General features: G+C 35.7%; 1 protein-coding gene across 1 annotated transcript in view; it reads left to right on the top strand.

Annotated features, from left to right (window-relative positions):
• The first annotated feature begins 8,832 nt into the window (after positions 1 to 8,832).
• EYS (eyes shut homolog (Drosophila)) overlaps positions 8,833 to 13,016 on the top strand; it is a 1,189,235-nt gene continuing 1,185,051 nt past the window's right edge. The window contains 1 exon segment of the mRNA XM_006096829.1: positions 8,833 to 9,577. Coding sequence (XP_006096891.1) covers positions 8,833 to 9,577 — 745 coding nt within the window.

The raw sequence follows: 13,016 nt of genomic DNA, 5'->3' as shown, positions 1-13,016 counted from the left end.
TATAAATTTTGGAGATTAAACTCTTATCGGTGATAACATTGGCAAATATGTTCTCCCATGCAAGTGGGCTTTCTTGTTATTTTGTTGATGGTTTCTTTTGCTGTGCAGAAGCTTTTTATTTTGATGTAGTCCCATTTGTTTATTTTATCCTTAGTTTCCATTGCCTAGGAGCTATATCAGTAAAGATATTGCTACGACAAATGTCCACTATTTTCTGCCTATGGCTTGGGTCAGTCTTTAAGTCTTAGTTTCATATTAGATTCATATTAATATTCCCTTTTTCATGAAAACCTCAAAATATGCCAGGAATTTCTGAAATCTCTACTTAATTTTCTTTGATTCGTTGTCAGTTCTAGATTTTAAGGTATTATCCCCTTAGAACGAGCCACTGATGGCCTTGCTGAATTAAAGGAGATGTCCCTATGTTAATGAACATTCTGAAAGATTTATCATTACGTTCCACTTCTCCACATTCTTCTACATTGAAGATCCACTGCTATAGTTTTTCTGGTTCCTGTCAACATATATTAGTGTGATCCTGAAATTTGCTGGTTTATAAGCTTTTATGGGGAGAGGGGGAGCAAGTAGCCTATTAGGGCAAAGCTATTACTTGACATGGGTTATCAGTCTAGAGACCATCAGGGGTGGGAGTATTAAGGAGAGCAAACATTATCCAGTAAATATGAGATTAATACATTATCTGTAAGCAAAAGGAGACTTTTCTTCTTTGTTCAGGGGCAAAGGGCAATTTGTTTGAGGAGAAAGAATAGATTATAAAGACAAAGATCCTGCCTTTAATGAGTTTGTAGTCTTACAATTACATTACATAATTATTAAATGCTTTTGTTTCTAAGCATGTTCTCATTTATTGAATCCTTTATTCTTATACTGCTTGTGAATTAGATAGAGGTTTTATGTCATATAGAATAGTAAACACAAATAAACTTTTTAATGTCAGAGCAAATTCCCATCTAGCAGACAAGAAGATGATAATTCCCTCATCTGCATATGTATCCAAAAGTTTCCTACTGGGGTTTGGAGAATCAAATGCTCACATTATCAGAGCACTGAGTATATTATTGACAGAGACCATAGGTCAATAAAATTTATATTGTATTAGAAATAGAAAGCCCTTAGAAATCACCAAGTTGAATTTAACATTCAGTGTAGTAATTTATTGTATAACATTTTTTAGGACCAATCATTCAGCCTTTTTTAGCAAATTTCCCATAATACAGAGCTTACTCCCTATTAATGTATACTGTTCCTGGTTTATCTATATAACCACCAGCCACCTGTCATCAAGCAATAGATAAACCCCTTTTAAAAAAATCTAATGAGCCCTATCCTGTTGCTCAGTGGTTAGAGTGTTGGCCTGCACATCAGTCTTGAGTTCCATTTTCAGTCAAGCCACCCACTTCCATCCTCTCTGAAAATCAATGGGAAAATATCCTCTAGTGGGGATTGACAAAAAAAGAAAAAGAAAATGCTAATGTTATAATGTGACAGACACTTTCTTGGAATTTGATGTAATATATGATATCAACAATTATTATTTTCCCTCTTATTAGTATAGTAGAGGCCTGGTGCACAAAATTCATGCACAGGGATGGGGATCCCTCAGCCCAGCCTGCACCCTCTCCAATCCAGGACCCCTGTAGGATTGGGCCTAAACTGGCAGTCTGACATGCCTCTCACAATCTGGGACCGCTGGCTCCTAACCGCTTGCCTGCCTTCCTGCCTGATTGCCCCTAACCCCTCTGCTTGCCTGCCTGATCGCCCCTAACTGCTCCCCTGCTGGCCTGATCGCCCCTAACCACCTCTGCCTCAGCCCCACACCCAGGACCCAAGATTCCGTCCTCCGGCTGGTTGCAGGCACCCAGGACCCAGGCTTCCTTCCCTCTGGCCGGCTGCAGGCACCCGGGACCCAGGCAGGCTTCACCTGGGCTGGCTACAGCCACAGGGGCCCGTGGGCAGGTGGCTTTGCCTGGGCAGCAGCCACAGGTGCCTGGGCCTGGGGGCTGGCAGCTTCTCTCTCTCCCGGGCCACAGCCATAGGCGCTGGCGCCTGGGACTGCAGGGAAGCCGGCTTTGCCCAGGCACGACTTTGTCAGAAAGGACATCTGAAAGGTCGTCCAAAGGCGTCCGGTCTAATTAGCATATTGCCCTTTTATTAGTATAGATATATTTGGGGATTCTATTTACATTTGGTTGTAAGCATAATTCCAGAACATAATCAGCAATAAAACTAAATATTAAAGTGATTTTTAATGTAATATTCTAGATTTAAGTTTGATTTTCATGTTTTGTTATTTTCTGAAACATTACACTTAAATATTACACTAAATATTTTATAACTAGAAGAAGTAAGATTAAAAAACAGAACTGATAGAATGTGGAAAGCTTACTTATTATCTAAAATTTTTAAATTCATAAGATTTGATAGCACATCTGCACAAAGGTGTAAAAATATGTGAAAATGACTACATGTAAATATATAATTAAGGGACATCTGTAATACTTTCAACAGTAAAGATTTTAGAAAATAAAAATTAAAAAAATAATCAAAATAAGGGGAAAATTAAATATATATTCAGTAGTCTTACTGAGAACATTGGGATATTTACATGAAATATGCAGACTGAATAATTAAAATTAACACATATTTTGGATGCAAAGATGCATAGAAATTCTTAAATTACATGTGCTAACATGTGTTTTTGATATATATCAAAACTTAAGAATACTCCCCACAAAGCACTTGCACTAATTTATCATTTAGTTTATAGCTATAAAGATGTTCTAGTAGTATAGAGCAATATAATTTCTCACATATGTCAGAATAGGTAGATTTTTTAATTTTCATTTTACCAGAAAATCACTATAAGCTTCATATAAATAATTCAAGTATAACAAAATCTAAAGCTGAGGTAGTAGATTTATACTTCCTATTTTATGGTTGTTTCCTGAGTACCCACTTTTCAAGTGCTAAGACAAGTATAAAATAGTATTTATATTAGATAGAATTATTCTAGATGTTATAATGCTGTATTTTATAAAGAAAAGACCCAAAAGAAATTTGAAATAAAAATTTCCCCAAATTCTATATAATAAACTTATTTGATGACAAAAAATAGCAATATTATCATTTACTCACTAATTTTTTTTGTTAGTAAATCAAAAAGCATTTATTTAGCATCTGTTACTTGTCAAGAAACCTAATAGACACTGGAGATGTGGGAATATTTTGGTGAATAGGGGAGATTTGACTTTCTGCCCTTATATAGCTTGAGAACTCTTGGAACAGACTGGAACTAAACAAAAAAATATGTTTACAGTCCTCTAATGGTCATTGTGATAACTACCATGTCTTAATCAGCTTGGTCTACTATAACAAAATACCACAGATTAAGTCACCTAAAAAAAAAAAAGTTTGTTTCTCCCAGTACTGGAGGCTGGGAAGACCAAAATCAAGGTGCAGGCACATTCAGAGTCTGGTGGAAGCCTTTTCCTGGTTTGTGGATGGCTGCCCTCTTGCTGTGTCCTCACATGAAGGTGCAGGGAGTGTGGGGTGCACTGGAGAGTGCACTCTGGTCTCTTCCTCTTATAAAGGAACTGATCCCCTCATGAAGGCTCTATCCTCATGACTTCATGTAAACCTGTTTATCTCCCAGAGGCCTCATTTCTAAATACCTTCCCATTGGGGATTAAGACTTCAATTCATGAGTTTTGGTAGGACACAGACATGCAGTCTTATAGCATACTCTGAAAGAAGATTGAAAGAAGTGGATACTGTAAGTTAGTAATTTAAATATGTCATTTTTAAAACATACAAATTGTTACCTTTCCTTAATATGGGCATTTTATGTGATCTTTCATATATGTTTGCATATATAAATTAGTCTAAGAAATATCATAGAAGTATTTTTAAAGAAATCTAGTTATTGGACTTCACCACATATACATATACTATTTTAAAAAATTTACTAACTTTCTATTTGAAAGGACTGAGCTATCAAAATAGCTTTATGGTTTATTTCATTTAATTCTCACAATCTATGAGATAAAAAACAATCATTACTTTGATTTACAGATGAGGAAACTGTGCTAATTTCTCTAATGTAGGGTAGGTAGAAAGGTAACCAAAAATTATAACCAGGCTTTTTTTTTTTTACTCCAGAGTTTCTATGTTTAGGTACTGCAGATGTGATGGGATACATTTGATGAAAGTTTGATAAGATAGTCATTCTACATTGTATTTTTTACATCTATTAAGTGAAAGCCTTATTTTCTGTCTTATGTTGGAAATCTAACAATTAACTATTTTAAAATATGTATTCATTGATTTTTAGAGAGAGAGGAAGGGAGAGGAAAAGAGAAACATCCATTGGTTGCCTCCTGCATGCACCCTACTGGGGATTGAGCCCTCAACCTGGACATGTGTTTCAACAGGGGGTCGAACCTGCAACCTCTTGGTGCATGGAAAGGTACTCATCCAACTGAGCCACATCAGCCAGGGAAATTCACTATTAAATAGCATGTTGGTCAATGAAGAAGTCTCAAGGAAAATTTAAAAAATATTTTGAGCTAAATGGAAATGAAAATACAACTTAAACTCTGTGGGATGTAGAACCATCTATATATATAAAAGCCCAGTGACTGAACGGCAGAACCACCAGAACAACAAGTTGACCAGTCTCTATGATGTGCACTGACCACCAAGGGGCAGACTCTCAATGCAGGAGAGTATCGCTCTCACAGCGGCCGATCCTCGCTGGCCACGCCCCCAACAGTGCATGAATCTGTGCACCCGGCCTCTAGTGTCATTATAAATGAAGAAGAACTGAGTTACATATTATATTTATCTTTTAAGTCCAAATTACAGCTCCTTATTCAAAGGCATCAAATGATGCTTATATCAATCTTGTTCTAATAAAATTTAATGCATTTTGTATTCAGCATATATGGAAGCAAATTGACCTCATACAAGTTTTTTGGGTTTTTATGTTTTGCTTCTATTTCTATTTATTTAAATTTTCTTGAGATAGAAACATAATACATCAAGTCACTTTCTCTTTGAAAATATGAATGCACAATAATTAGGGACCCAGAGAATTCTGAGAAGCATGGAAGTAGCCACGCAATATTGCGAGCTCACATCTGTAGCTAGTCTAAAAATGTCACACAGACTTAATTCTTCTTCAATGCAAATGGCATTATTTTCTTAGCATTTTTATGTGGAAATAAATTGGTAACTCCATTTGTTTAAGCCCATTTATTACTTATTTTTATTATATACATTTCAACTGGGCTACTGGGAAAATAATGCACCTGTGCAGGCTGATACTACTCTAAATGTGTTTCTAACAGCCACAGACGTATTTCAGTATTGCCTATTGATCCTTCTCTTTTGTCTTAACATTCTCTCATATTTTTCTCACTGTTTATTTCAAATCTTGCCCAATCCTTTCCTCCAAACTCACCATCTCCACTAATCATCTCTTATTTCATAGAGAAAATAGAAAATCCCACAAGGTAAATTCCTCAACTTCCTGCCACCAAAGTCACAACCTTAATAATCTACAATAATCTTAATTTCTTTTCTCCTACTCTGCACTATATACATTGACACTTATTTTCTTCCATACTGCTTTGTCTTCCATGTTTGTTCTTTCCTCATGTTTAAATAAGATCAAGTCTTTCACATTTTAAAACAATCTTCCAAAATTGTACATATGTATTGAAATATAAAAATATATGATTAGTATGATCATGTTTAGATTTCCAGCCCAGCATCTCCTCTATGCTCATATCTTTACATACCATTGATGTCTGAATACTTCTACAACAAAAGTGTTCAGATGGACTTCAAATTCAATATGTACATATGTGATTCTGACATCCCCTTTCCCTTACCATCTTGATTATGCACCTACTCCTCCTGAGTTTCTTTCTCTCTACTTAGGTCAACAGCCTTTAAGACCTTGCAATTCTACTGTTTAAATATTTCTCAACTCTATCAATGTTATTATATTTCTACTGGCACCTTTCTCATCAGGCCATCACTATTGTTTCACTAGATTAGTGCTACTGCCTTCTCTACCTTCTCCACTCTCTCAATTGTACCCACGAGTACGTGCATTCCTCACACTTCAAATAAACTGACGTCATTAAAATAAAATGTGTTCTTGTTAATCTCCCACATAAAATCTTCAATAAGTTCTCCAATGTCCTCAAATAAAATGCAAGCTCCTTTACTAACAATGCCTGCCCCTCTGGATATACTATCTGTGTAAATCAAGAGCTTATATTTTATCATAATTTTTTTTCTCTCTGCACAACTTATCTTACTTCTTCAAAAAAGTCCGTTGTCACACTCATCTCAAAGTCTTTAGACATTTTCTTCTGGAATTCCCCTCCTTGGCAACTTTCTCAGATGAATCCATTTTATTGCCCAAGCTCATCCTTATTCCCTATTAAATGGCTCTGCTATATGTTTTTATAGTTCTCTAGACTATCTTTTTTTATAATAAATTGGTGATGATACTTGCCTAATAATCTGTCTCCTTCATTGAGTTTTCAGTTCTTTATACTGATACTTACTTCCACTCAGTCATTGATAAATTCCTAGTACCTAGCATGTTGCCATGCACATTGATTAAAATAAAATAGATTTGTTTAAAGTATTCTTTATATCTTAGCAAGATTATTAATTTAAATCCAGAATTTATAATTGATATATTTCAAATGAACATGATCACACAAAACTTTTGGTTCTAAGAAACTTATAATTTAACTTTTTCTGTGTGCGTACTAAGGTAATATATTACTTATGTGAATTAATATTTTATAGATTTATAACATCCACAACTGAATTTGCAAAGAGGTAATTTATAATAAATTTAATTTCTATATGATCTAAAATAGCCATTAAGATATTAGACTTTCCATAAATATTTGATATTAACAAATTAATTCCATATTATAACGGCATAAATATTTTATTTTAACAATATTTAATTGATAGTCAAGGTATATTAGAAATGCTGTGATTTGAAGTATGATAAACCTGGATTTTAATTGCTAAGTGAAATTGGATAATAAAAGCTACCATTTATTGAATAACATATACATTTAAATAGTCTAATTCAATCTTCACTACTACCTTGTCAATTAAATACTTCTATATAAATTTCTTTAAATTAATATATTAATATATTCTTACCTGTGGAAGAGTGGAGCAAATTAAAGCTCATGTGGCCTATGAACATAGAATGAATAAATAACATAACTGAAATCTAAAGAGCATATATTTCTGCTATACCATTTGCTTTCTTCTCTGAATTTGAGTTTTGTTATAAGGTTTATAGTTTATTTCTTAATCAAACAGAGTAGTGATTTGCACTGCGAAAAACCTCAGTATGTGGTAGTTACTATATTTTAGTTGGGTCAGTATATTAAATCTGATTGCCTTCTTCATGGGAGTAGTGATGTCTTCCCACAGAACTGATCCCCTGACCCCTCCTTTCACACGTGTGGTGAGTGATGAAAGAGAACATTACTGCCACACTGCCTCTATTTAGCGTCCTTCCATCACACCATTTTACACTTTCTGCCATGCTCCCACCATTCCTGCGGAAGGGTGGGGGTAAGGGGGAGAGATCAACCAAAGGACTTGTATGCATGCATATAAGCCTAACCAATGGACACGGAAAACAGGGGGGTGAGGGCATGAGTGGGGGTTAGGGGGGCAATGGGGAGATAAGGACACATATGTAATACCTTAATCAATAAAGAAAAAAAGAAAAAAAACTCATTCTAAGTTTACTCATATGTACAACAGAATATTCTATGTGTCTGTTATGTATGTGAGAGCTTCCACCTCCTGGATTACCCATTAGAAGAACATGATTTGTCACCAAGAGGTATCTTAGGGCTTATATTTGTATAAAATATTACATGAATATTATATATTATATTTAAATCATTTAATTCTTATTTTATGTCTTTTAAAATGTTTTTTTTCCCTAAAACTAATCAGAGATGGATACTTATATCTGAAGAAAATCACATCTATCCATTAAAGATGTTGACTATTGCTGTGTTCCAGTTATGTTCAAGCTTGATATAAAAGAATTAGAAGCTGGATGCACGAAATCCGTGCAAGAGTAGGCCTTCCTTCCCCTGGCTGCCAGCATCAGCTTCCCTCTAGCACCCAGGACCCGGGCTTCCCTCTGGCTGCCGGCAGGCACCCGGGACCTGAGCTTCCCTCCAGCCATCAGCAGGCATCCAGGACCCGGGCTTCCCTCACAGCCCCAGCTTCGTCTGGAAGGTCGTCTGGAAGGATGTCCGGAAGGACTTCCAGTTTAATTAGCATATTATGCTTTTATTGTCTTATATATATAGTAAGTTGCTGGTTCAATTACACAGTGACACCAAACCTTTTCAGCACCAGGTGATTATATAGGGAAGGGTGAGATACAACATAACAACCACAATTTTTCACAGAGTAGATGCCTATCTGCTAGTGACACAGTTTTTCTGAAAACAGCAAGAAATTTTTGCATCATTAAGTAATTTAGGAAAACACTCAATAACAATGTACGCTTTTCTGTTTGAAGGGTTATTTAAAACAGCAGAACCTCCTGTTTCTTAATCAATATCCAATTCTTAAGTTCACTTGCACTTTGGGAATAGTAAAGAAAACCAGAGCCAGTTCCCAGGAATCCCTGAACACAATCTCTGCTTAGACATGTCCAGCAACATTGAAAGCCCATGTCAAGCAATCATTTATGACATTTTCATGATAGACTGTAAAATACAATTTCCTGTAATGACTAACAAATCAATTATGCTTCTGAGCCTGCTGGCTCTTCACTGCATGTTTATAAATGGAAAAACAACATGTAAGTGGCAATTGGTGGAAGAATGGCATGCACAACCCTCATCATATGTGGTGAATTGGACAGTAAGAGGAAACATTTGCATGGACGCCTATGGAGATTGCTGGTTTGAGGACATAAATACTAAAATGAGTACTTCAGGCAATCTAGCTGTCCCCCAGATTTGCCCTTTGAAAACTCAATTAGGAGACAACCTTGTAATTTCTTCTGAACCATCTCTTCACTCTCCAGAACTAAATTTGATGAATGTTTCTGAAGCATCCTTCATTGACTGTCTGCAGAATACCACCGCTGAAGAGCAGTTACTTTTCGGTTGCAAACTAAAAGGAATGCACACTGTTAGCTCTCAGTGGCTGACTGTTGGGACACATTATTGTATTACAGTAATGGCAAGTGGTCCATCGCTTTGTCAACTGGGACTTCGACTAAATGTGACAGTGAAAGAGCAGTTCTGCCAGGAATGTCTGAATTCAGAATATTGCTCTGGGCATGGCAAATGTCTTACTGAAATTCGGAGCAAGACATACAACTGTCATTGTGAGACTCCATTTTCTGGAAAATACTGCCAGGAAGTTGATGCATGTTCTTATAAACCCTGTAAAAATAATGGCAGTTGCATTAATAAAAGAGAAAAATGGAATGAGCAAGGATATGAATGTATCTGTCCCCCACCATTTTGAGGTAAGATGACTTTATAAATAACATAATTCTATTAAAATATGAAAATAAAGTGAGTTCATAAACTGCTACTTACCAAAATACAAAAATTCTACCTTCAAATATTGTCAAATTATGCAGTCTTGGAATTAGGATTTCAACAAATGGAGGGAGTATAACAGTTTAGCCCATTACACTCACTAAGATCGAAAGGACATGACCTACAAACAGTCTACTGTTAATTTTTTTTAATATATTTTATTGATTTTTTACAGAGAAGAAGGGAGAGGGATAGAGAGTTAGAAACATCGATGAGAGAGAAACATCGATCAGCTGCCTCCTGTACACCCCCCAGTGGGGATGTGCCCGCAACCAAGGTACATGCCCTTGACTGGAATCAAACCTGGGACCCTTGAGTCCGCAGGCCGATGCTCTATCCACAGAGCCAAACCGGTTCGGCTAATTTTGTTTTTATATGTGGGAATATTTTGGCACACATTTATATTTAATTATATTTCATTGTGTTGGAAGTTGTTTGGAGGTGAATGAAGGAAGGAGACTTCTGAGGCAGGGATGTCAGAGTTTACAAGGAATTTGAAAGGCATCATTGATCATGGAAAAAACTGCTTAAAATTAAGAATTAAAATAGAATTGGGGGTATTTTGTCAAATTGTGCATAACTGTTTTGTAGTAACATTTGTCCACTTGCCATGCCCTGAAATATTCTAGGCACATTCTTCTGTGAAGGGTTTTATGAGATGATTAACTACATTGAAAAATACTGTATGCAAGGTTATGGTATATGATATGGTAAGACCACGATAGTTTATGTAAGTGGGATTTGACAAACTTGATATAACAGCAAAGGCAAGAAAGCAATAGGATTTAGAATTTTGTGTTTAGCTTTTGAGAATCCAAACTTTCTTATATGTGGGATCTAAAACAAAATAAGCAAACAAAGTTGAAATAGACTCATGAATACAGTGAAAAAACTGAGGGTTGCCAGATCAGAGGGGGCTAGGGAGCTGATTAAAAAAATTTAAGGGATTTTAGAAGTACAATTTGGCAGTAACAGAATAATCATGGGGATGTAAAGAACAGTACAGGCAATATAGTAAATAATATAATCGTAACTATGTATGGAGCCAAGTGAGTACTAGAATTATTGGGGAAATTATTTTGTAACTTATATAATTTTCTAACTAGTATGCTGTACACCTAACACTACTATAATATGATACTGAATGTCAATTGATACAGAATTTAAAAAAGATGAAACCTTAAAAAAAAGGAATTCCAATTATCTTCAAATAAATCTTTTCCAGTCTTTTTTCCTTCAAGTCTTTTGTTTCCTTGAGGTATGTTATGAGATGAAAGATGTTTTACAGTCTCTTACCATATGCTACATACATATAGCAACCATGTAATTGCCTTCAAATAATAGCATTTTTGAGCAAAAGAGGTAGCTAAAAGCAGTTATGTTATTGCTGAGAGGATGAGACCTTGGTTCTTGTCTCTTTGAAGGAAAGATTTCAGTCAAAACAAAATCCAGCAAAGCAAGCAATGACTTATTGGCTGTAGTAAGAGCACACGCAGGACAGTGAACCAAGGAAGAGCTTAGCATGGAAGGAGCAACAGGCGAGTCTAGGCCGGGCTGCTTTAGCTCCCTGAGAAGTCAGAGTAAAAGGGGACCTAGGAGACAGGTGCAGGGGTTTAGTGTAGGACACGCTGTCACTGCCCATCACTCCCCTGAGGCAAGTCTCCTGAGGTTCCTTAGAATAACAGGGAAAGGGAATGGTGCAGGTGTGCTTCTGAGAGAGGGCACATACGGCATCTTTTGTGTTGAGGCTATTTATTTCTCTCTTCCAGGCCAGAATCTTAGGGGAGTTCTCCTGGAAGGTCTCAATAGACTATTCATAGGCTTTGCTGGTGTGCTCTTTTAGGGTCGTGGTCTCCCCTGATTGGTGGGCTTGAGGGCAGGTGGTCCTTAGTCAAGGCAGCTGGTTCTGAGGTCAGCAATGGCATTGCTTCTGGGACTGGGGCTGACATACAATTGAGGCCTAGATGTTATCTCTAGGGAGGAAAGGTCAGGGGGTCTAAACAACATGAGCAGCCATATGCTAAGGGTGGGAAGGTCACCCTGGGGGCGAGGCCCTTGTTGCCCTAGCTTTGCCCCTTGTTAGGCACCTGGGGCTTTCCGCCTGGCGACATTCTGTACCTGCTGTAAATTGTTCTTCCAGTTTGTTCAGCTGTCTCTCAGTTTCCCTGTTCTACTAGTCTTAGCTTACTAACTTTTCTCGGTTATAATTGCATAATATTTGAAACAGTTATTTATTGATTGGCAATTTCATTTCATTAAATAAGCAGACATCGGAAATAGTTTATACAAAATTATTTTAAATAAAATTATTTCCAAAGCAAATTATTTCAACTTGATATCTGTAAATCAAAGGGAAAATTTTGAACATATTTTATTTTGATTATCTGAACATTACAAAATAATTTCAATAGAAACTATGTTTAGTCATATTTATCTCTAATACTATTTTTTTCTGAAGATTGAGTATGTTTTTCATATGGTTTTATTATCTTAATTTTTCATAAAATCATCTATACCTTGTTCAAAGTTGCATTTATTATTGATAGCTTTAAATTTATTGCTTTCAACTTTTTTTCTAATTATGCCATTATTCATTGAAAAAAGTGTCACTGTACACATATTGAGGTTTCTGTTCATCTCTTGGGAAAATCTGCTAAATGGAAAGTATCCTCAATTCTATTTTTTGTATAAAATACATAGATCAAATATTTACATCAGATCCATATTTTTATTCTATTCAGAATTATTTGACACACATTTTCAAAAATAATCCTCACAAAACAAATGATCTCTAAATATATAATCCCTTTGAGTGTTGGCCAAACTTAGGTGCTGCAGAGTTATAGACCTTTTCTATTTAATTCCGTTTTGTTCTAGCACATCAATCTATCCATGAAATATAGGTGCTCCCTTCAAATAGTGTTTCCCACATGTCCAGCTATTGCAAAGCAGAGTTATAGTGTTTATAATGTTGTACACTTTTGAACTTATCAAATTTGTTAAGTGTCTTCATTGCATTGTGCAGGAATAAACTTTAATGCTTTTTTAAAAAAATAAGTACACCTCACTAACACTTTCAAAAACTGATTTTTTGTGTTTAATGTTATTTTTTAATTAAATAACTGATTTTAAACAAGATATAGCCAACATTTAAAGGCTTCTTCCACTTACATATCAAAACATCCCTAAAATACTTTGGTTTATTTTCAGTCATTCCTCAGAAATTTAAACATCACTAAAATCTAAATGTGGACAACAGTGAGAGAAAACACATTCTGATATGCAACTTTTTTTTCAATATCAGTTTGTCACAAAAAATTTAGTGTGCTGTCTTGTAAATATTTAAAGTTATTTGTG

The sequence above is a fragment of the Myotis lucifugus genome, unplaced genomic scaffold, assembly GCF_000147115.1.
Source record: "Myotis lucifugus unplaced genomic scaffold, Myoluc2.0 scaffold_187, whole genome shotgun sequence".
Lineage (NCBI taxonomy): Eukaryota > Metazoa > Chordata > Mammalia > Chiroptera > Vespertilionidae > Myotis > Myotis lucifugus.
This window is presented reverse-complemented; position numbering and strand designations above follow the sequence as displayed.